The sequence below is a fragment of the Anticarsia gemmatalis genome, chromosome 27, assembly GCF_050436995.1.
Source record: "Anticarsia gemmatalis isolate Benzon Research Colony breed Stoneville strain chromosome 27, ilAntGemm2 primary, whole genome shotgun sequence".
NCBI classification, from domain to species: Eukaryota; Metazoa; Arthropoda; class Insecta; order Lepidoptera; family Erebidae; genus Anticarsia; species Anticarsia gemmatalis.
The window spans coordinates 1,050,041-1,076,775 of record NC_134771.1 but is presented as its reverse complement, the minus strand read 5'-3'; the positions used below and the strand labels follow the sequence as shown (position 1 = coordinate 1,076,775).

General features: G+C 34.4%; 1 protein-coding gene across 1 annotated transcript in view; it reads left to right on the top strand.

Annotated features, from left to right (window-relative positions):
• The window catches only part of exex (motor neuron and pancreas homeobox extra-extra), a 28,559-nt gene extending 2,165 nt beyond the window's left edge, over window positions 1-26,394 (top strand). The window contains exons 2-5 of the mRNA XM_076132201.1: window positions 4,787-5,331; window positions 5,996-6,217; window positions 22,194-22,351; window positions 24,312-26,394. Coding sequence (XP_075988316.1) covers window positions 4,821-5,331; window positions 5,996-6,217; window positions 22,194-22,351; window positions 24,312-24,635 — 1,215 coding nt within the window. The 5' untranslated portion in view covers window positions 4,787-4,820 and the 3' untranslated portion in view covers window positions 24,636-26,394. The remainder of the gene's footprint in view (window positions 1-4,786; window positions 5,332-5,995; window positions 6,218-22,193; window positions 22,352-24,311) is intronic.
• Window positions 26,395-26,735: the final 341 nt, after the last annotated feature.

Sequence of the window (26,735 nt, the reverse complement as noted above, 5' to 3'; positions counted from 1 at the left end):
CAAAAGTATTTTCGCATTATAGTATTATGAACTTGTAATAAAATCTCTTTGGCTTCAAGAATCACAAATGAGTACACGGTTCATTAGGTTTCTTTCAGTGAGCTCGTGAGGTACCGAGATATCGAGCTTTTTTGTGTAGAGAAAATATTTTACTACAAGTTCATACATACTATAATGCGAAAAGACTTTTTCCCCGACATAATATATTGCGCCTACAATTACTACTACTTATACAAGTTACCATTTTTTATACGAAAAATAGTTGGAACAACACAGAAATCCCACAGATAGTCAGTTATTCAGTTATAACAGAGATTCACAATAGTCATAAACGTTTTGAACCCGCTATAAAATCTGAACACGTTGTTTTATGTATTCCGTCGCCTTTTACTTTGATGTGAAAGTGAAAAGGGTCGTGTAGTGTCATAAAAATACATATGTTGATGACTAGGATTTTCCGATATTGGAAAGTGGTAAGCGAACAAAAAAACATCGTAATCGAACTATTTTACATATACTTAGATTTCTCGGCTAAGATTTATTTCACAAAAAAATCAAATAAATCAATGCTCGCGTAATTTTTTAACATAATTTTAAGTTAGGAATCGACATGATGCAACGACACTGAATCGACACACCGGATTCATATTTTGAAGGCTTTAAATTACATTTAGTGTCATTTGAAATAAGTGACAAGGACCTTTCTTCCAACTATGTTGGAGTCGGCTTCCAGTCTCACTGGATGCAATATCAGTGTTTTACATGACGCGACTGTCTATCTGACCTACACAACACAGTTACCTGGGATAACACGATACCTCTCGGTAAGACTGGTTGTCAGACTTTCAAGCTTCTGACTACTGTTAACGACTGTCAAAGATCTTCGAAATTGACAGCCGGGACCCACAATGTAACGTGCTTTCCGAAACACGGAGGAACTCGATATGTATAGGATGGTACATACACTGATCAACCTCGGCAAGCGTAGCTTAACCTCAGAGATCGATCCGCGCGGCTGTTGTTAAACTATATTGTTAAAAATAGTTATAGTTCTTTAACAAAGTCCTATATAAACTACTGTTGATATAAAAGCCAGCGAATACCGCCGGCTTTCCCTCAAAGTCGGGTGTAAAGACGTTATATTAATGGTTCAAACATTGTTTGATCTGACCCCGTCGCGACCTCACCTTTATAGGCCCTTGTAACACTGCCTTAAGTCAACGTTGATTTTGAGCCTGTCGTATTTTCTGTGACAATTCAAATATATTGATTTCAATATTTTATTCTTGGTTTTTGACTTTTTTCATTCGTGTTTATGATTGAACTAGATTCTGTCCGCAATTTTGTTCGTGTGAAAAGATTTCCCGGGGGAAAAGATATTCTATATTATGTAAATACTACAATTTAAACTATCTGTGTATCTTATTTAATCATAATTCGTTCATTAAACGAATGAACGAATTATGATTAAATACGTGAAAGAGGAACACACATACTCACATACATCTATCCTCACAATCAATATTTATAATATTAGTAGGATCACAGTGGTATCTTACAGTATCACTATAGTTTATAGTAATTACTCCGATCCTGTAGGTCGTAGCGTGATGTTAGATTGACTATAGCCTTCCTCATAAATGTGGTTATCAAATTGGTGGTTATGCATAAAAACAATTAAACTGCTACTTTCAGGAATTCACGCGTTTCATCAAACAATAACTGTAAAACGTTTTCTTGTTAAATCATTAATTGCTTACTAAGTTATAATTACGAAAAAGATCTAATGTAAGGGTGGTGATAAACTTATATTTATATAGTTACTTATGTCAATTCCTTTATTTTTTATTTTTTTCGTTTGTACATATAAAATTATTATTTGATGTATTAATTTATTATTTAGTTTTAATTATTATTGTTAAAATAGATTATTACTTAAAACAGTACATAAAAGAAAATATAATTTATTATCATTTAAGTTACTTATGTTTATTTACTTTCGTATATTTATATACTTAACAATAAATCAATTAATATAACCGTTTTATTTATTTCTTGTAACAGTAAAACAGTAATAATCATGATTGAACTGAAATTATAATTAGTGTCACTTTTAATTAAGTGCGTTGATGTCTTTTGTTCGTAAAAACAAAACAACTTATGATTAATTATTTTGTTGTAAATTTAAATAGTAATACTATTTTAAATTCAAAAGAAAAACGTAGGAGTTTAATACAAAGTGGTTTATTGTATATGTATCGCATTTTGAATATTTTTAACTACCGGTTCAAGGTTATTAAACTAAGAGAAAATAGGCAGTATTATTTCAAATAAGTCAAATTATAGTATTTAACTAAGTTCAATTATACAGCTGAAAATATGAGTATATGATTATATTATTGAGGGCCTACGTGGCGCTGAGGTTAAAGAGGCTAGCACGCCTCTAAAATTGCTTCGTAGTAGGTCGTGGGTCTCTTTCCCACCCGGGACAACTATTTGTGCGATCTATAAATAGTTGTATCGGGTCTGGTTGTACTTTGTGTCCATTGGTTGTATGTTTGTAAAAGTCACCGCGACACAAGAGCAATTCTTAGTGCCGGAGTTCCTGCAACCTGGACAACGGCTAAATCAAATATTACGAAATTTTCGCTACCATATAGCTAATATTATTATAAGCAGGTATTTTCTAAACCTGCACCAAGCCGCTTATAAAAACGACAAATTATAATTATAAGCGCAATTCCTATCGAGCCACGCGACATAATCAAATAATGATAACGATATATTAATATTATATTATAGATTATATATTATTATAGATAATTCGTTTGATATCGCTTCTGAAGCTTTTAATAATAAATATATCACAAGTTTACTGTCAAGTACTTTATCACTTCATTAAAATATATTTTTTGTAGGATGATTGATGTATTATAATATTACGGCAGGTTTTTGGTAATGGTATAGGTAGTGGTTTCGTAATATTTTTTAACCCATTACTGTCCCACTGCAGAGCAAAGGTCTCCTCCCAAACTAGGGAGGGCTTAGGCCTTGAGTCCACCACGCTGGCCAAGTGCGGGTTAGGATCTTTGCATACCCTCAATAAATGTATTGAACAAATTTTAGACATTTCGTAATATTGCTAATTATAAATAAATAAATAATAATAAATATTATAAAGCTGAAGAGTTTGTTTGTTTGATTGTTTGTTTGTTTGTTTGAACGCGCTAATCTCAGGAACTACTGGTCCGATTTGAAAAATTCTTTCAGTGTTAGATAGATCATTTATCGAGGAAGGTTTTGTTATATAACATCACGCTACAGTCATTAGGAGCGGAGTAGCAACGAAAAATGTTACAAAAACGGGGAAAATTATGACCCATTCTCTCTTATGTGACGCAAGCGAAGTTGCGCGGGTCGGCTAGTTATAAATATAAAACTGTGTACGTATGTCTGTGTTTTGTTTTTCTTAACGCAGAACTGCAAAATATACTTTCATCGTAGACTCCTTAATTTAAAAAAAGCGGTTCTAAAATATGTAACGTTTTTTAATTATCACTTTTTGAGCTTTTCATACATTTGGTGTCACTTTAGTTGGTCACTTTGTTTATTTGAGAATAGATTACCCGACACTTATCTATGAGTTATGAAACACATGCATTATATTACGCCTGTTATACCCGAAGGTGTAGGCAGAGGTGTACGAAATACTATTTCGCCATTGACAATATTAGTCCCATGTAATTTCTAGGAGCCTATTGGACATCACAAAACTCTGAGCTACTATTCAAATATTTTTATATAAATTAGAAAATACCAATAGAACTTTGCTCGAAACCGGAATCGAACCCGAGGCTGATTGATCAGCCGTCGGATACACTACCGACCGCGCCACAGAGGCTGTCTGTCACTATATCAATCAGATAAATTATCCGGCATTTATCCATGAGCTGTAAAATTGATTCCAAATAACATGTAAAAATCCACGTTTTGAAAAGTTTACATACATGCAAAAAGTCATGCCTTTTTCTCATAGAGTACAGAGACCAAAGAACGCCATTCATGCCCGGTTTCTGAGGCACATTTAGCGGTAGTTTATCTATGCAATAGTTTTTTTATATGAGTTTAAACACTATAGAATAGATAAACTACTGCTAAATGTACCTGAGAAACCAGGAGTTACATACATACAGCGTTTTCTATATAAGTTTAAACGCTATTGAATAGATAAACTGCCGCTAAATGTACCTCAGAAACCGGGGGTTAGTACAATCTTTCATCCATACATGTTGTCATACAAGGCCGTCGTTTTGAACAGCTTAAACATGAAATAATCATAATAATACAGCCTCCATTACATTGCGTTTGATCAATGAACCAAATGTAAATATTTGATGTAGCTTCAATAACGTTTGATTTTGATTTTGAATGAATTATTTCAAATATCTGGGTGGTCTAGTCGCGGTTTAGAATATGGTTTTATATGTAACTAGCGGCACGACTGGCTTCGGCCGGCTTAAACTGTTATTTTACAATAAAAGCATATAAAACCGCGCAACGGATTTTGATGCGGTTTTTTTTTATAAGTAGAATTATTTAAAAAAATATATTTTGAAGCGAAAGCAGAGAGAGAGATCTAAAAAGGTTTTTCTGTTAAAACGTAACAGTTAGGCAGGCCTTCGCATTTACAATATTAAAGCCTCGAAAATGTGATTAACAAAATAAATTAAAAGCAACCACGCAATACTTTCCTATTCTTTGCTCACTACTCTTTTTTCTTCCCCAGATCCATAATGTAAAAAAAACCCAAAACAACAAAAATGTCTTCCCAAATAATCCCGCACTCTCTCTACCGTCGTGATTCAAACGAACTACAAGAAAAACCACTAGAAATCGACACGGAATCGAACCCGGACCGCAGCAGATCGAACAGTCCTAAAAACATGAAATTCTATAACTCAGAAGAAAAGACTCTTCTTAATCAGGGAAAGAAGTCATTTTGTATCGATGCTCTTCTATCAAGACAGTTGCCTGAAAGCAGTTTGCAAGAAAAAATGGCTCAGCAGAAATATCTAACTATTATTCATAATAAAAACTATATTGGTAGGTATCAGGAAAATTATGACGCTCAGATTGAGCAGAATATGATAAATAAGTGTGAAGGAAGGGAGAGTCCTCGTTCAGGGTCTGGTCAACGAAGCCCAAGGTCTGGTCAAAGCAGCCGGTCGAATAGTCCTGGCTCTGATGATGGGAACCGCTCGGGGAGCTATAGTCCTCCGATTTCGCCAGGAGTGGAAGGTGGCAATGAGGAGTACGAGAGTTATAGACCGGGTGAGTGATCTTTTCATTTTTTTTTATTAGAATATGTAAGTTATTTTTAACTGTTTTTTTACTAGATATAGCGGAAAGTTTTCTAGAGAATTCTAGTTTTTTCTGTCTAAGTACATTGTAGTGTATAGTGTGTACTCGTAAAGGTTTTGGGTTGAAATCCCTAGTCAGCTGAAAAATTATTCATGTGTTTCCCTTTCAAGAAATTCTTAGTGATTGCGTATGCATATTATTGTATGCATATTGACTTGAGGTTATGAATTTTCGTCTCTGAGCACATAAAGCCGTCGGTCCTATGGGTGCTACCGCCGGTCTTGTCAGTAACTGTTCTATGAGAGTGTTTCCTTAAATAAATGGTTATTAGGAACACTACACTATGACACTATGGTGGTTAAAATTCCCTTAGCGGATCCAACATTTATGTAATGGATAATTACACCGGTCTTATCAAAGTAACTGTAAGTCTTTCTTATAAGACTAATCCAAGATTTGCCTTTTCTATTATAACGTCTATTATATTTATACTTACACGAAGCAATTTTCAAATACAGAAACAAATTTGCAGAACTCAGGATACGAATAGCCTACGCATCAACCGCACGACATAGGCCATCAATTTAATATATTGCTCGGAGGAACATAACTAACAAACATTTTCCTCCAACAGGTATAATCCCAAAACCCGGCCTCTTACCTCAAAACCCGGCGCTGGTAGCGGCCCAATCGGCAGCACTGTTCAACTACCCAATGTCCCAACCTGGTGGTCTACCGCCCGGTGCGCCGATGCCCTCAGCCTTCCACCACCCGGGAGACAGGGTGCTCCACCACATGCAACTCGAGTGGCTCGCCAGGACCGGCATGTTTTATCATAGGATACCTGAGTTGGGAGGTAGGTGGAATTAGGGACTTTATTTTTAAAGTGCGGTTTTACGTGAGGTAAAAAGCTAAGTCAGCCTGCGACCACGGCGAGTGCAACCTGCGCCGAAACGTTAGGGATTTTAAGGTAAAATGCGTGTTCGCGTTAATTCCCGTATTCTATTATACATTAAACATGCAACGCGAGAGTTTAAAAGTTATGAGGTAAAAAGCTTTTAGAAAGAAATGCCTTTGTTCAGGGTCTTTAATTATTTCTACGCTACGTTAATTCGGTGTTTAATGTGGTTGTAAAATAAAATGATGATACATTTAAACCTTTGTTGAGATCCGCTGTATAAATTGAAAACTGCATGAAAAGTTGTACAGATTTGAGTTTATAGTTTAGCGGTCAGGCTGTATTCATGGTTTTAACAGGAGTAAAATAAATAGGCAACCGTACTAAAAATAATAACAATAATAATATTTTTTTTTTCAATACATAGTATAAAGTAAAGTCCCTATGTCTGTAGGTATGTATGTATACTTAATCTTTAAAACTGATTTCGGATTTTGATGCGGATTTTGTTAATAGATAGACTAATTCAAGGGGGAGATTAATGCGTAGAAATTGTAATATATATTTTTTTTGTAAAATAACTATTTAAAAACGTCTCTTGTTTGTCAGCTGTTTTTTACATTGTTACCTTTCAAATACTAAGTATTACTCATCATTTCTGTCTCGAATGCTACAAGATACAATTATTGCGACACTCCTTATTTCAGATGAGTCGCTCCACTTAGATATCCTTATCAGTGTCTTATCACACAAATAAGAAGTAAATTTTATGATCACTCTTACTTAGTGCTCTATAGGACTGTCATTGATAACAGTAATCGATCATTTGAGAGTAGGTGCATAATATCACGGCTTTTGTAACTGATGGTTTAGACAGAGGTATATGGAATACTAGGTGACCCGCGCAACTTCGCTTGCGTCACATAAAAGAGAATGGGTCATAATTTTCCCCGTTTTTGTAACATTTTTTACTGTTACTTTGCTCCTATTGGTCGTAGCGTGATGATATATAGCCTATAACCTTCCTCGATAAATGGACTATCTAACACTGAAAGAATTTTTTAAATCGGACCAGTAGTTCCTGAGATCAGCGCGTTCAAACAAACAAACTCTTCAGCTTTATAATATTAGTATAGATGGAATGGAATGGAATGGAATATGGAATATGGAATATAGCCGCGTTTTGCTATTAACAATGTTAGTCCCATGTAATAGGGGGCGAGTCTATTGTTATATACCGGGCACGTTACCAAACTTCAGACTATTATTGAGAAGTAATCCAATTAAAACTAAACCAAATAAATGAAACGTAAGTTTGTGATTATGGATGTATGTATGTTTGTTACTCTTTCACGCAAAAACGAATAAACGGATTTTAATAAAATTTGATATACATATAGTTTAAAACGTAGATTAATACGAGAAATTTTCAAGCGGATTTAGTCGCGTACATACTAACATATATGACTGCCTCCGTGGCGCAATGGTTTAGGTCACCACGCTGCTACCATTGCGTCGGGAGATCATGGGTTTGATTCCCACAAATAACAATTACTTGAGTGATCCACCAATAACTGTTTCGGGTCTGTACTTTGTGCTCGTTGTTAGTATGTTAGTAAAAGTCCCCGCGACACAAGAGCAATTTTCAGTGCGGGAGTTGTCTTAAAAAAAATACAAAAAATCACGCATTTTCCCAAAGGATAGGCAGACACCAAAGAACATTTCTGCTGTAACTTCTAGTATAAAATAATCATATTAATCTTTTGATATATATTATATGTACGTTTTATCATTGGGAGTACAAAACCTAACACTTAGCCAAATAACACGTCAATCATGTTGCATTAGTATCAAAATATCAATTTTGTGTAATATCTTAGATATACTCTTGATAAAAAGATTTTGATTTCTTTATTACTTTATCTTTGTACTGGGTTTTTTACGAGGCATAGTCTGTGTTTTATCATACACTAAAATATAATAATAATAAATAATAAATTTAACCCATTACTGTCTCACTGCTGGGCAAGGGTTTCCTCCCGTAATGAGGGAGGGGTGAGGCCTTGAGTCCACCACGCTGGCCAAGTGCGGGTTGGGGACTTTGCATGCCCTCAATAAATGTCTTAACAAATTTTTAGGCATGCAAGGTTAGTTAAGGCTAAGATATAGCTAAAGTTTATTTTATTGGGACAATAGTTAAGCCGTGAAATTAGCGTGCGTTTTACCATACACTAAAATATAGCAAAAGTTTATTAAAATCGGTTCAGTAGTTGAGCAAGGAAGTTTGTAAGAATAATACCAAGTGACGTTTTCTAGTATCTGCCTATTGCTATGGGAAAAGGGCCTGCTATGATTTTATGAATTTACAGAGTTTAACTGTGAAAGAAGCAACAAATAAATTTAATAGAAAGATAGTGTTACTGTCGCGTTTCAATTATTTCTTGACCATATGTCTTGAGACTAGGCTTACCAGATGGCCGGGATTTTCGGAATTGTCCCGGAATTTTGCGTGCCGTCCCGTGTCTTACAATAGTACGGCATTTTTTTGGCCATTCCTACTTAGTAAAGTCTCGGACTGGAGACCAAAACTCTGATTAGTTTCCAGGCCCCAGAAATGTCCAGGAAATTATCAGCCTGGATCTGGCAACCCTTCTTGGGACGGGCATAGTTTTTTCGAAAATATTCAACCACTGGAACGTATTTATTGCAGCCATGTGTGTATTTCGTTCATTTTCATTGCTGAACGGTAGTCAACATTTAGACAGTCTTTTTATATACGTCAGAATATTCAAAGAAAAGCCGTCGGCTCAATGCGCTCTTTGTCAAAATAACTAATTACTGTAAACTTTTGAATTCTAATCGCGTAAAAGACCCGTTTTCAGTAAAATCATTCTTTTTTAATATTATTAAGGATAAGAACCGTAATTTTTAATTCGTATTACGATCTGAAATCGAAGTTCTTACGTTATAGAAAAGCAAATGCAATTTTTGAATATTGCAGTTCGGTAATTTAAATAAACCAACCATGAAAAATTACAATCAAAATCGAATAAATACAAATGACCCAATAAAAATAAGTACCAGCTAATTTATATAATTTTATTTACACCCCACGTTCCACCCTTGTATTAGGATAAATGCTGTTCACCCCCTAACTGTCGTATTAATCACATATGGCACTATTAGTACAATTTGTTGATAGAATTTTAGCAAATAGGGGCAAAGTTCTAAGTTTTATATCGAAAGGAAGAATTTTTATGCGTAATTTCATTTAATTCCAAACAAAATTATACAGTCTTAAAACTCTAACTATTAAAATTTTTATAACGGCAGTTCAAAAACAATAAAACAAATCGAAGTTACTGTGGCTTTAATATCAATCAATAAATCATTTCCTTTATTTACATAATACAGGTTTGAAAGTTAATACATACAAATAGAAAGTACGATGTACTATATATAACCTAATGTAGAGTGCAAATTAAATAAGTACATGCATAGATTTAGATCACATACTTAGATTTAAGATTCTAGGCACAGCTTTCATCGCTCTACCAAATTTCATCTAATTATGTTTTTAGCTATGACACCGTTCAAACAACACAGTCACCTACACTTACAATATTCACACTATCCTTTCTTTTCAACCCTACATAAAGTAAAAAAATACCAGCAAACAAGCCACGATAAAAAAGCAGTTTTAATCACCCCATCATAATCCAGTCCTTTATAACACAGCTTAACGCGACACAATTAGCATCGACACTAGTTAATCAGCTCCCCTATTTGTCTACACGGCACCTGTTATCGACACCCACCCTATTTCAACCCCTGCAAGTGTAGTTTTTGATCGCGGTTTTTTTATAGGGGTGGAATTTGGGATAAGTGATGAGTGGTAAATGAATTACTTGAAATTATATCATTTTTTTTTATTATAACATTTAATTTTACGATAAATTTGTGATCGCTACTATCAGTCAATTACTTGTTTGAATTAGAATTTAGTTCTTAAAGAGAAACACCAATTTTTTTAAAGATTATAATTGCAGCCTCCCACTTATTTTGTGTATTAACCTATAAACATTTTGTGTTTGTAAAATCAATTAACAGGAGATATCTTTAGTAATTTGATTGGTTACTAACCACGCTTTTTAAAATAACTATTAACTAATAATTCATAAACTACATACTAAAAAGTTTCTGAAATGCCTCGTTTCTTATCATTCAACTAGGCCTCCTGTGTGATTCATACTATTCAATTCCAATAAAAAATAGAAATGAGATCACTTTATTCCGCTATATTCAATAAAAAGTACTTTTATACTAATACAACTTTATTTTTCGAAATCAATGACACCCGTATTAAAAATCTAACCTCAATAACTAAAGTGGTACATTTAACGCTAGATTAGTTTAGCAATAAACATGAAACAGGTGCCTATGGCTGCCATATGGGGGTGCAATAAAACAGCCCCTAGCTATGCACCCTTCATCGTGTTGGTTAAGGTTCAAGTACCCGTCTGATTTTTGGGATATTTTTATTGTATGTTAAATGTATGGAAATAAGAGAATTCAGATTCTTTTACGTCTAGATTTATAGGACATAAAAATTAATTTCAAAATTTAATTATATTGCCTACTGTTCTCGGTTCGATTTCCACGCATAATTATAATTACTTGAAACCGTATAGTTAACTACAGCTTTTTAATTCTTCATATGGAATTGCTTATAGCAAAACAAAAGGTATGTTCTTTTTAACTGCATTTCAAATGAAAAGATAAGTTAACATATTTAACATAGAAAAGACGATAATTTTAGTTTGCGGCTCCGCTCAAGGGTATATAATACACATTTTGAAAAAAGCGTATTAACCGCGGGTCTTGAGGTACCTGTATGGTTTATTTTGAAAATCTGTCCAGTATTTATACCGTAGAAGTGTCATAAACTACGCATTTATAATTTTAATAAGGATTCCAGAGAATAAATATCTCTGACCTGTATTTGAGACGTAGAAACCTAGAAATCAACTCAACTATAACGACCAACCCTTTCAAATTAAATCTAAAATACAGAATAACTTGTAAAATAAATACTGAAGTAACTAATTAACGTTTAAAATATATAATTAAATGTTTTGAGAGACTTTCTACATAATTATAATATAAACAAGGTGCGTTGATGTGATTTACGAGCGCGTGTGGTCGCAGTGACGGCGGAGTGGGGGTGAAAGTGGGGTGACAGTGAAAAACGAGAGCTTTTTAGTATGAACTGTTTTTTCTATAGTTAAAGATGACAAACTTGTAATGGAAATAAATATAAATATACATGCATAAAATCACACTTTTTTGCCATAGGGGTAGGCAAAGACCAAAGAACGCAACTTGGTACGATCCTTACAAACTTCCCTTGCCTTTATATCCATACAGGTCCATCCAATATGTCATACAGGACCGAAGATAACGCGTACTAAAACATATTTTTTTTATTGCTATAATAGATCTTTAACGTATTTCAGTAGGGTATCTATGTTTAGCAAACCTTGGCGCAGTCATTCCATAGATGGGTGACCGCATAGTCGTATGAGAACTGGGCGTCTCCATGCTTCGGAGGGCACGTAAAAAGTCGGTCCCGGTTGTTGTCTATTAAGATAACAGTCGTTAAGCCACGTCAAAGGCCTCTCGGGCGGCTTGAACAACTTTGACACCAGGTTGACCACTATACGACCAATATACGACAAAACAAAAAAACAAAATTCATAAAAATATAGGTATGAAGTTACGAAAGGCTTATAAAGTGTTTTGTTTCTTTCACTCCTTAGCGAAATGAAAAAGAGAAAACATATTTTAGTAGTTGTTTAACTAAAATAGGTTTATAGAGTGTTTATGAATAAGAGGGTTATAGTTTTTGCTACTAAAAATATAGTCTTAATAGTATTCTCGCTATCAGTGAGGCGCCAGTAATTCCGTAGGGGAGTTTAAGCCAATTATACGGCAGCAATTTGTACGCGCAAACAAAGGGATGGCCCTTTACAAATTAGATCTTACACTAGGGATGTAGTACTGTCGATAGTTTAGGCCATTTTTATTTAGTTTCTTTTAATTTGGGGTTTTTGTTGTTATAGACAAAAACAAATTTCTATAGTATCATTTAATAATTATTTGCATAGTATTCTACCTGAGCATAGCAAGCAGTACTAGTAGACAAAGAAATTTGGTACCAGTTTAAATGTTATTTTACCCCGAATTTTATTCTGCAATAGACAAATTCTAATACATTTGAATGATGACACGTAGCTATTACCACTCAGGTCAGAAAAGGAACCCATATACCAACAGCATGCTTCGTCAACTTTAATTTCAGGTGTGAAAGTATTACAGTCTACTAGTCTTTTCATAATATAAGCTTGGCTTACCCTCTTAATAAATTATACAGCACACGGGCACATATTTCAAGAGTACCCAGCAGTAGGACATTAATTGTCGAAGTATATTTTACAGTTTACCCATCAAAATACCTAAATTCGCACTTATAATATGATAAATGAAAACATTCATCCTAAATAAAAATGCTAGATTGATATCGATAGCCGTACTACGCAGCATCTCTACCACCCCGTCGGCCGTACAATCATGGGCAGTGTTTTAGCCAACAATATATTTATATAAGAACTCTTTGAGCACAATCGTTAGTTTGTTACTTTTCAGTATCTATAACGTTTTAAAAAGAGGTTGGTTTGTATATAGTTACAGAATTATTGAGGTTAAGCAAGCTTTGATAAGGTTAGTTTGATGATGGGAGATCTGTAAAGGTCATTTTTAATTTCGGTCATTGAAAGATTGTTACATAATCATAACCAAATTTTTCTTCAATATGCCTTACCTGAATCTATACTAATATTATAAAGCTGAAGAGTTTGTTTGTTTGAACGCGCTAATCTCAGGAACTACTGGTCCGATTTGAAAAATTCTTTCAGTGTTAATTTTCCCCGTCTTCGTATCATTTTTCGTTGCTACTCCGCTCCTAATGGCCGTAGCGAGATGTTATATAGCCTAAAGCCTTCCTCGATAAATGGTCTATTCAACACAATAATAATTTTTCAATTCAAACTAGTAGTTCCTGAGATTAGCGCGTTCAAACAAACAAACTCTTCAGCTTTATAATATTAGTATAGATGATTACAATAATATGTATCTTATCGAGGCAGTTAAAAGAGTATATTTTAAAACATCTTAAAATAAATCGAGTAGGCATTTTAAATTGCTTGTCAGAGCGCATGCGTGAACACGCCACGCCTACTGCCCACCCTATTACGTTAGCATTATATCTACATCGTATATCGAAACCATCTAAGAATATGGTGAAAAATTACATTTATTTACAGGATTTTCAGGCGCTCATAAGTCGGTAAACGCTCACCCCCGGTTCCTGAGAACTTTTAACGGTAGTTTATCTATTCAATAGCGTATTTTTATATGAGTTTAAACGCTACTGAATAGATAAACTACCGCTAATGTACCTCAGAAACCGGGGGTTAGTGAATTAACGCGGACATTACACAGATGTACGTGCCGTGTTTGAGCTGAATGTCTCCGTGATACAAGTCACGGTTGTTGTTTAACTTGACAACAGTTAAGTTATGTCAAAGGCTTAATTTAATTAACTTTTGACTCTAAGTTGTCCACTAAAAATATGATAAATAAATTATTTGATAATAGCGGTTAATGGCCGGCGTGAGCATTGTAATTAAAAGTCCCCGCGGCACATGTTAAGTCTAGTTTTTAATGAGTAAAACAGATAATCAATTCTGATTAAACTTTATATTCGTATGTGCCTGTATGTGTGTGTATTCATCAGTCAATACATCTATACTATACTAATATTGTAAAGCTGAAGAGTTTGTTTGTTTGTTTGTTTGTTTGTTTGAAAGCGCTAATCTCAGGAACTACTGGTCCGATTTGAAAAATTCTTTCGCTGTTAGATAGCCCATTTATTGAGGAAGGCTATAGGCTATATATCATCACGCTACGACCATTAGGAGCGGAGTAGTAACAAAAAATGTTACAAAAACGGGGAAAATTATGACCCATTTTCTCTTACGTGACGCAAGCGAAGTTGCGCGGGTCAGCTAGTAGTATATATGTATAGTGGTCAAAGACGGTCCTGGCTGCCTGAAAGCCTTCTATCTTAGTGAACAACCACCAAGATCGACTTTTTACGAGCCTAGGAAGCACAAAGACAGTTTGATCATACCACTACGCGACCACCCATCTATAAAATGTCCTTGCTGAAGTCACTTAACTCGCAGATCGTTTACCGACCGATGAGCACTATAAAATCAATAACCAATATTACTTTACATTTATTTCAAAACATTAATTTTATGACCAATCAACATCTGTCGCTACAATTAAATAAATATAAATACAATTTATTTCTTGTTAATCTCTTATAATTATAGGCACTATTAGACATACATACAAACAAATTAACTAACAAAAGAAATAAACGACGCTTATAAGTAGGGCAACCACCCTTTTGAAAAAAATACATGCAAAGCAAAACAAACCTTACTACACTAGAAATTAAGTTGAATTTTCAATGCACATAACTCGACTAATATTATAAATACCAAAGTCTATCTATCACGCTTTCACGACCAAACTACTGAACGGATATTGATGAAATTTAGCAAGGAGATAGTTGAAGACTCAATCTCAAATATAAGCAACTATATTTTTCTAAAAACAACCCTTAAACAGCTTAAATAGGGGGTGAAAAAAACTAACGCTCTGAATTCGGGTAGAAAAATTACTCCTCGGTCCGGCTTATAAAAGCTTGACATAGGAAGTTTGTACTTTATGTCTATAACAATAAGAGTTATTTTTGCTTATATTATAGTTTATGAGGGGTGTACAATTGGTGACATATGATTAGTATGTTTCAATTAATTTTGTTTATTTAAATGATTATTTTCGCGTGGGTTAGTAATTGCTCAAGCAGATGATAAGTGTGATATGTGAGGAAAATAATAATTGGAAGGAGTAAAATAAGTATCTTGTTTGATAAAAGATTGTTGTGGCTTGAAAAAAGATACATACATTAATTATATTATCAGTTTTTACCATAGGCGTAGGCAGAGACCAAAGAACACCACTTGGTACGATCCTTACAATCTTCCCTTGCTTCATGTTGTCACATACATACATGTTGTCATACAGGACCGTCGGTTACGAGTAGCACCTGACCCTTTTTCAAGACATCGCCGATATGATCTGTGTATGTCTTTCTAGGACGCCCCCTTCTGTTTTCATTTACATTCGCTAAATACATTTTTCATTAAACAATTTCATTCACTGGATAATTAAATATGTGTCTTTGTTTCTTAAATAAATAATATGTAACCTAAAAATAACCTAGTCATAGTCTAGTTTAGTATAATACTAATTTTTATTATTAGTCACTCCATGTAAAATACTGGTATTCTGCTGCATCCGGTGAGACTGGAAGCCGACTCCAACATAGTTGGAAGAAAGGCTAAGTTGATATAGTAATTTGTGTTATAATTACAAGTAAAAAAATGAAAAATTAAATGGAAACTTCCTTCCTATAAATAAGGAACAAAATGAAAACGAAAAGAATAGCTAATTACGACCAAATCATAGTCGAAAATACATTATTAGTCCACAACTAAAAATCGTAAAAGGCGACCATTTAAACATTAACATATGATCTGCATGTAACATTTTATAGGGTCTACTTATAGGACCCCATATGTGTGACGTGTTGCCCATAATATGGCACTAAATTGATCCCATTATGGTCCACTTGCATGCTGTGACGGTTGGGGTTCACAACCTGTTTGGTGAATTTATTTTATTAATTGTTTTTTTTATGGTTTTGTTTTATGGTCATTTCGTTACTATACATACATAAAATCAAACTTTTCCTATAAGGGTAAGCAGAGACCACAGAACGACAACATTTATTACTAAAACTAGCTGACCCGCGCAACTTTGCTTGCGTCACATAAGAGAGAATGGGTCAAAGCTTTCCCCGTTTTTGTAACATTTTTTACTTGTACTCTGCTCCTATTGGTCGTAGCGTGATGATATATATATATATAGCCTATAGCCTTCCTTGATAAATGGGCTATCTAACACTGAAAGAATTTTTCAAATCGGACCAGTAGATCCTAAGATTAGCGCGTTCAAACAAACAAACAAACTCTTCAGCTTTATAATATTAAGTATAGATATAGTATATAGTACATAGATTAACGCAAAATGTAGCTTGGCTCGCTTGAAATATCGGTACAAAATAATTTTAATCGCAAACTGTCATTAATATATGTGCACATGAATTCAGTTCAAATTCAAAACATCCTTTATTTCGTAAACTTCGTACAAAGTATTTGAAATAGTTATATACACTTATTTATTACTAGCTGACCCGCGCAACTTCGCTTGCGTCACATAAGAGAATGGGTCAAAATATTCCCCATTTTTGTAACATTTATCACTTTTACTCTGCTCCTATGGGTAGTAGCGTGATGATATATAGCCTATAACCTTCCTCAATAAATGGGGTATCTAACACTGAAAGAATTTTTCAAATCGGACCGGTGGTTCCTGAGATTAGCGTGTTCAAACAAACAAACAAACAAACAATCAAACAAACAAACTCTTCAGCTTTATAATATTAGTATAGATTTACACGGTCATTTGATTCCAAACCAAGCAGAGCTTGTTCTATGATAACCAAATAACTGATAAACATACTTATACATACATTAACACCCAAGCTCAGAACACATACTCGTGCTCATCACAGAAAGATTTGTCCCAGGTGGGATTCGAACCCACCACACGCGGCGCTTCGGTTATTGCAGCAAGGTGACCACTTAAACCACCGCGCCAAACGTGCAGTTAACACAACTTTTAAGCTGCCCTTAACTAAATCATTCATCACCAAAAACACACACGACAAGTCGCTTCGACAAGTCGCGTCGACTAATCGCAGCGACAAATCGCGTCGCCGTAAGGCCACACAATAGCGTTAAGTCGCTCCGCCGAGCGCGGCGGTGCAATCAACGTAATCTAATCACACCCCTGAGCAAGACTACCCCTATATAAACATGATATTTAAGGGATGATTCATGTATTTCCTTATTATATATTGTTGGATATTAGGGGGGGTTTCATAAGGCTTTATACCATGGTATAACTGTCATAGTCAAACTGTCTTTGGATCAAAAATTAGGTAGGACTAGCTGCCGAGATTTTTCGCATGAAAAGATTTACCATGGTAAAAAGTAACTCTTAATCTAGGTCATAAAATATTTGTATGTTAAATTTCATCAAAATTCGCTTCAGCAGTCTTTTCGTGAAGAAGTAGCAAACATACATACATTTATATTTTCAGCAAGGCTTAAATTCAACTTGTTAGAAGGTTACATTTTATTGAAATCTTTTATAGGAGGAACGTTTTAATTACTATGTGGTGCAGCCGGTAGTGTATGCAACTGGCGCGCAAGAGGTCCGGGGTTCGAATTATGGATTCGGTCAAAAAGTCTTTTTTGAGCTTTTCCGTTAAGAATTTCTGAGAAATTACCCGGAGTTAAGAAGTTGAAAGCCGTCGGTCTTGTGCCCGAACTCTCACTGGTCGTGTCGGTTATCCGTCCCCCCAGGCTATGAGAGTAAAGGAATAGAGAGTGCACCTTTGTATTGTACACACACTTGTACACTATAAACAAAGTCCACAGTTGGCGGGTTTCAATGAAACTGGCTGTCATAGCCGTTTAGCCGGCCAGGAGGACATTATTATTATTAAAACTAAAGCAATGTTGGTCGATGCAATTCAATCAAAACGTTGGGTAAATAAATAAAGTTCCTAACCTTTAATTTTCAATCGCGTTGAAAACAATTTTATAATGCAACGCGTTTAAAACCCGTTGCATTATAACATTGTTAGTTGAAATTATAAATCTGTAGAAATTCAAATATATTTGCCAAAAATCTGAATCGATCTCTGAAAATATTCAGTTTGTTAAGAAGCCACCCCAGGGATAACTCCGTTAGATTAAAACACGCAATCCGGCCGTTTGTCTATGGCGGCCATAAATTCACGATGCATAGAGCTAGTTGCTCTATTACTGGTTTCGTATTGATTTGGAGGTTGTTATTGCCAGTTAAAGTAGTGGATAAGTGTTGGTTAAAGTATCTGATAGTTAGTGATAGGTAATGTATGAAAAGTATTGTCGAAATTGTATTGATGATAATTGATATATTTATTCAGACGTTTTGAAAACGGGTATAAGGTTTAATTTTTATGTTATTTTATAGTCATTTTGTTTGTATTTGTCGTATAGAAAATTGGGTAAGATGTTATAGCTGTGATTGTGCGTTTGTATGAGGAAATAAACTATAGTGTATTGTTTTATAATTCGTACTTATTTATATAAAAATATTAAATTAAAATCACTCACAAAGGCTCTTGACAATCGACATCTTTATATATATAATTCTTATGTAAGTTTGTATGTCACTGAACTTCTCTTAAACGACTGGACCGATTTTGATGAAATTTTTTGTGTGTGTGTAAGGGGATCTGAGAATGGTTTAGATTCACAATTTTGTCCGCTGGACAATGTTTTTTAATTATTTTTTACAAATCAAAGACGTGTCGACAGGACGTCTGTCGGGTCCGCTAGTATTATTATAGAACTCTTTCAATAAATGAAAAAAGTTGCTTTCGTTTCAAAATTTTTCATTTTTCAGTCACAGACTTTTCTTTAAAGCATATAATTGCATATAAAGAATTTGTATAGAGTAATTTATCTGTTTAAAGTTTAAAAAATAAAATCAGATTATTACAAAAAACGAACTCACACACTAAAAAGGACCAATATATTCATAATTTCTTTATAATTTATCAAAATCTCCAAACCACTCAAAATACAACCTTCGAAAAACGACTCCCAATTTCACAAAGTAGAGCCACATTCGTACAAAGCGCTATATATCTATACTTTGCGGAACTTTTGCTATAAATATATATACCGAGGGAGGTACAATTGATTTATACTAGCTACTTACTGCGGTGTCGTACGACTGTTCGCATTCTGTCTTGGCAAGGATCAAAATATTGATTGTTATTCGTGAGGTAATCTATATTATTTTTAGCATAGCCATAGGAAGGAAAATAATGGATCTCCTAGGATGCGGATACGTCAAACCAGAAGATTATAGGCTACTACCGTTGGGGGGTAAAGCAAAACTTAACAGTTTTGCTATGGGTAGCGTTGCCATAGGCGTCCGTATAAAGCCACATATTTAGGCTTTTTGATTGCATGTCCGGCTAAAATAAACGGTGTCCGTCTTGTCCGGCTTTTGTTAGGCTTTTTACATTTCGCAAACAAGCGAGCACTGCCGCCGAGCGTAATCAAAAAGACTTGATTTTACATAAAAAAAATATTGTCGTACCTATTAGTACTAAGACAAAATCCTCAATAGCATAGGGTGTCCGGCTTTTTTAACCAAATGTCCGGCCAAACTGGCTGGTCTGTCCGGCTATTAGGTTTGGCGACCTGGCAACGCTAGCTATGGGTATGGGATGGGTAGTATAACAAAACTGGCAAGTTTTCTTATACCCCCTAACGTCTAGAGTAGCAAAGGTCAAGTGTCAGCCCAACCCCTAAGATAAGATAAGATATTATCTTTAGTGTCCTTTTTAACACTACCAATTTATCTGTCTGAAATCGCAGAATTTTTGTTTTTTCAATATTTAAACTAGGTAGCTAGGTAGGTACTGAAATAAGGGATAAAAATAATCTTCGTATGTGCAGTTCGACTAGTAAGTAATAGTTATACCTATTTAAGGGTATAGTCATAATAAAATAGGTTATCAAACTCTATTACTATAAAACTATGATGTCTAGGCCGTTTCTCCATATATTAGAACAAAATTACGAAAACGACAAATTCAATTCATAGAAAAAAAAATCACATACCCTAAAAAACAGTAGCGCTTCTTATTATTTGATAGAACAATTAATATTAACTATTGATTTAAAACCTTAATCGACTAACAAATAACACATAACATTAAAAATAAATTATTTAAAACAAACATATTTGACAGGAAGACGTCAAACAATATTTTTAAAGCGAGTGAGGCAAAGGAAAGTCACGTACGGCCTACAAGAGACCACATTTCGATACTTAAGCACGAATCTATGTTTACTCTGTGTACCACCATGTAGATCTTAATGCATTTATAAGTTTTAAAAAATATAATAGCCTCTATGGGAATGTTTGCTTGTCTTTGAAAAATGTGGTGGTCTATGCTCGAATGGCGGGAGTATGATGTTTGAATAAATATAATTAAATATGAATAAGAACGTGGGATATATCTTAACTTTAAAAAGACTTCCGTATTCGAAATAAATATACCCAAAACATTATTTGCAATTACTTGTAAAAAATTATGGTATCGTGTTACCTAGGTAACTGTGTTGTGGATGTCAGATAGACAGTCGCTCCATGTAAAACACTGGTATTCAGCTGCATACGGTGAGACTGGAAGCCGACTCCAACATAGTTGGAAGAAAGGCTAGACTGATGATGTCGACCGTGGGGTAGATCTTAGTTTATTTATTCGACTTCCGCACTTTGAATAAATATGCACTGAATTATTTGTCGTACAAATCTCTTGAAAATTATGTCAGTCTATGTAAAGTGATAGCAAATAAACATGTTCCGATATTCTACATATATATTATGTTAACTGAAAATTTACACAAAAAGTTCAATGCGTAACACGATCATACAAGCGGTCTTTGTAAAAAATACTTTAAAAGTATTATTAATTATGAATATAATTTATTATCTTAAAGGCTAAATTAAATTACACTAGCTTCCACCTGCGACTTCGTCCACGTGAAAAGATTTCCTGTGGTAAAAAGTAATCTAGGTGTTAATCTAGGTTGTGCACTATCTGTGTACCTATTAAATTTCATTAAAATCCATTTAGTAGGTTTTTCGATAAAGAGTTACAAACCTACACCCATACATCCTCACAAACTTTACAAAATTATGTGTAGGGTAGGTTAGGATTTACAATTGACCACATCGCGTTATAAGCCATTTGCGAAATCAACGAGAAATCCTCACAGATTTCACGCCTAAACACTTTAACTAAAAGCAAAAACCGCACCCCACCATCTAAACGGCCCCCAAAAAGCGCAACGGAATAAACACAAACAAAATAATACAATTAACAAATAAAAAAAACATGGCGGTTCGCGCCAAAACTTGACAGATGTGTCAATGACATTATCGTGTTGTGTCAACAATGCCAAATGTTGCTAGCTACAATAATTGTTAATTATCATTTTTATAAGCTTAGTTTAGCTTAGCGGGTGACTTTGATCCGATAAATTAGATAGTTAAATAAATAGTGTAGGGTGATTTTATTGTGTTGATTAGAATCGTTACGGCTGTTTGTAGTCGATTTAAGTTTTATAGCGCTAATGCGTTAGGTTTTAATGTATTGGTAAATGCACTTTGGAATCCAGTTATTATGATCAAAGAATTTTCAATAAATTAAATTACTACGTCTAAAATGGTTAGCCTTCTACGCTTGTTTGATGATGTTTACATTTACAATGAGATTGTAATGTATGTAAGAGGTGTAAAGAGGCGCCCCTAGTCAGTTACGATCAGCGATCAGTATGGGTTAAGTAATTGTTGATGCGAAATATACATAGATGGATGGCCGCTCAGTCGTATTCGAGCATCTTCATACTTCGGAGGGCATGTAAAATGTCAGACCCGGGTTCTTAATTCAAAGGATAATAGAGTCGAGAATTGTCCTGCGGTTTAATTAATCTATCTACCTTTCTATCATCACTAAACTTTTTTTCCCTTCCACCAGGTGCCCCCCACGCTCTCCTGGGCAAGACCAGAAGACCTAGGACAGCTTTCACGTCTCAACAGCTGCTGGAGCTGGAGAAGCAGTTCAGAATGAACAAGTACCTCTCCAGACCGAAGAGGTTTGAAGTCGCTACCAGCTTGATGCTGACTGAAACTCAGGTAATATGATATTTCTAATCTTCTTTTAACTGCCTCTGTGGCGCGGTCGGTAGTGTATGCGACTGCCGTGCGAGAAGTCTCGGGTTCGAATCCTGGGTCGGGCCTAAAAGTCTTTTCTGAGATTTTCTGTTAAGCTGTTTTAGAAATTGTCCAGAATAAGGAAGTTGAGGCCGACGAGCTCCGTGCTTTGGAAAGCACGTAAAGCCGTCGGTCCTGCGCCTGACCTCGCACTAGTCGTGTCGGATATGCGTCCCACCTGATTGCTGGTAACGACTGTCATAATCTTTGGAAATAACAACCGGGACCCGCGATTCAACGTGTCTTCCGAAACACGGAGAAACTCGATATGTATCAGATGGTCACCCATCCACAGAACAATCTCGACAAGCGCAGCTTAACGTCAGAGATCGATCCGCGCGGCTGTTGTTAACTAAGCCACGGGCTCCTATATGGTATAAAAATAGTAGGTACAAGTAAAGTTACCACCTTGAAGCAAAGTTGTCGTGATACTAATTATGCTAATTAGTGAACATTGTATTGTTATCAAACAAATACAAATTACAAGTAACTTATCAGTAACTTAATGAAACAATTTTCAGAATTAGTTTCATTTGAATATCTGATAATACTGGTTGATAGTGCCGTAATATTTAATTAAAATAGATTATGCCGCTGATATAAGAGTTGTACTAAATCGTATTGTTTTTTTTCGTAGAATTATGATATCACGCCTTTCTCCCATATAGGTAGGCAGAGACCAAAGAATGCCACTTGGTACGATCCTTACAAACTTCCCTTGCTTCATTCACATACATACATGTTGTCATACAGGACCGCCGGTTACGAGTAGCACCTGAAATCTTTTAAAAATAAACTTTTCTCATAATATTGTTTCCCAGATTTTACAGAAAAGTACCTAAGTACTTAACCGGCTAAATTAAAGTATATAGAAACTCGTGTTTATGTTTAACATGTCAGTTAGTCATTAATAGTTAGTTCTATGATCACATTTATAACTATGACTATCTGTCACAAGGTGGTCTTGAAAACTATAATGTCGTCCTGGCCGATTTTGGCTACGGCGGCCAGTTTCATTGAAACCAGCCAACTGATTAAGGCTTCGCTTATAGTGTCCAAGTGTGTGCACAATACACAGGTACACTCTCTATACTTTTACTGTCATTTTTCTTTAGTTCTAAGTTTGCTTAAAACAAAACAAACAGGCAAGCATATTGTCAGCCATTTTGAATCTCAACACTACGAACTTAATTTTGACATTTGTTTTGGCGCGAACACCTGTCAAGTAACAAATGTCAAGATTACAAGGGTCGTGTCGCAAACGGCTTGGGTTTACCCCGTATTATGCCGGCTTACGGCTTCAAGATTAATCCCCGCCCTTGGGACGAGGGGGAATATAAGATATGTACACCTGTTTGGATTTCAAAATGGCTGTTTTGAAAAATAGCTACATGAACAACCGGATTTTTGTCAACTAACTACGTGTTACGATATATTTTCATTTACTGACTATTTTGGTAACTCCCTCCGAGTCTTTGTATTGTAGATTATTAGTTAAATGTAAATAATAATACTCAAAAAGTTGCAGGTTAAAAAGAGTGGTTTATTTCTTGCCAGATTTCATTGGTAATTAGCGTTTCAATTAGTGTCTATTAATTGATGAGGTTGTGTTATTGTCTTTTTATTAATGATACTGCATCAGAGTTATTAATTTCATAGAAAGAAGAACACTAAGATACATACGTAGTAAACTATTGTCTAATCTTGTAAAAAAACAATTGTTAAAAAGTCATAGACTTGTTTATAACACGATTATATCTGCCGGATTTTCCAACAATTTATCACAAATAATACTCAATGGCTTACGTTGTCAGAGATAAATGTCATGATTTCAAATATCCCATCAATTTCTATCACTCAACGAATTATCTCTTGTCCACAGGTAAAAATATGGTTTCAAAACAGAAGAATGAAATGGAAACGCTCGAAAAAGGCCCAACAGGATTCTAAAAATAAGGACACGCCGCAAAACGAAGAAAAAAAACCTAAGGAAATTCCGAACGAACAGGAAAAACAGCCACAAATGGCGGGAGATTTGACAGCTGTCAAACCTATGTTGGATAGGGACAGAATTATTGCGCTAGAAAGAGAGAGAGCTATGGCTGCTGCTAATTTTAATTCGAATATGGAAAATAGGCGCGGTTTGGTAGTTATGAACCAAGACGGCGCAAGGCCTATGGATATGTTTAGGCCTTACGTGGTATGAAAATAGATTACATTTTACGTTTTTTTATCGTTAGTTTTTTATAAAAAGTGTCCTAATTTAATCATGATTTCAGATAGTATATTAACCTAATCTGATTATTTAAAAAATGCATTTAATAAGTACAATTAAGGCAGAGCGCACATAACTTTTTTTTTCAAAAAAGTATTTGTTTTTTTTAATATGATTCCTATTTTTGTTTTAAGTTGTTATTTTAAATCTATCTCAGACGGGGATAGGCAGAAAGTATACTATAGATGTTAAATTAAGTAATAGTTAACCCTCCTAGTCAAGCATAGTGTAAATTTATACTAATTGTTAATTAATAATGTAAATAATTACTGTAATGTGTAATTTTTTATGCAAAATTTCATCTACTTAACCGACTTCAAAAAAAGAGAGGCTTCTCAATGTGCGATTTTGTTAATTTTCTGTCCTATTACAGAGACGCGTAACAACGTACTATTCCGACCGATTTTCAGTTGCTAGCAAAAATAACATTAAGCCATTTCTTCCTAGCTACCTTATTCATGCAGCAGTTTCAGATTAGAGCAGAATACATGAGTTCGAAGCCTATTTTTGCACTATATTTTTAAACTAGAGGCCGCCCGCGACTTCATCCGCGTGGAAACCCTTCTCGTGTAAATACCGATCCCCCGGGAACTCCGGGATAATAAGTAGCCTATGTGTTATTCTGGGTCTTCAGCTACCTACATACCAAATTTCATCGTAATTGTTTCAGTAGTATTTGCGTGAAAGAGTAATAAACATCCGTACATACTCAGAAACTTTAGTATTTGTAATATTAGTAGGATATATCTCTACAATGTATATCATTTTTGCAAATAAACTGCATTTTAAATTACATATTATAGAAAAGTTATTTTAAGGACTGATGCAGGCCAAAATTAGCAATTTAACGTTTCAGATTAATGCCGATTGTAGTTAGACATTGCATGATATTAAGTCTTTTACCCGACTTCAAAGAAGGAGGACTCAAGATCAGGTTCTCAATTTTTTTTTCAACTCTTTAATCTCATTCGAAGTCGCCTTCAGTAAGAATTATCTTCAGAAACTTACAGTGAAAAACGACTTGAAAATTCGTTCAATAGTTTATCGCCATTGAATTTACTTTATAATACCTAGTAAACTACAATCAGCACTAATAAAAAACGGATTACATTTAATTAAAATTAAGCATTCCTTTGTATACAGATCGAATTTTATTTATATTAAGTTCCTTAAAAAATATTATAAGTATATAAGTGTACATTAAACTACGCACTATTTAAATTGTAACTGAAATTAAAATGGCGCGTAAAAAAAACTATGACATCTTTCTAATCAGTATTATTTCTATAATTTACTAACACTAAACAGTGAGTCATTTTTGTATAAATAATGTAAGTATAGTTCATTAATTTAAGATAATTAATTCACAATTATTTCGATAGAAATATTTGTTACTAGCGAACAGCCATTATTTTGTTAAAAAGCGTTTTAAATCGACAATTTTAACAACACATTTGGCGCAGTGGTTAACGTGCTCACCTCGCCGCAATAACCGTAGTGCCGTGTGGTATGTTCAAATCCCATTCACAACTAATATTTGTGTGATGAGCACGAGTGTCTGTTCTGAGCCTGGTTGTTAATGTATCTATATAAATATGTATTCACAAGTATATAAGTCTGTTTATCAGTTATCTGGTTACAGTACAAGCTCTGCTTAGTTTGTTATCAGATGACCGTGTGTGAGTTAAAAAATCTTTATCATATTTCAGTCAATTTACACTATATATATATATATATATATATATATATATATATATATATATATATATATATATATATATATATATATATATATATATATATATATATATATATATATATATATATATATATATATATATATATATATATATATATATATATATATATATATTATATATATAATATTATAAAGCTGAAGTTTGTTTGTTTGTTTGAACGCGCTAATCTCAGGAACCACTGGTCCGATTTGAAAAATTCAGTGTTAGATAGCCTATTTATCGAGGAAGGCTATAGGCTATATAACATCACGCTACGGTCATTAGGAGCGGA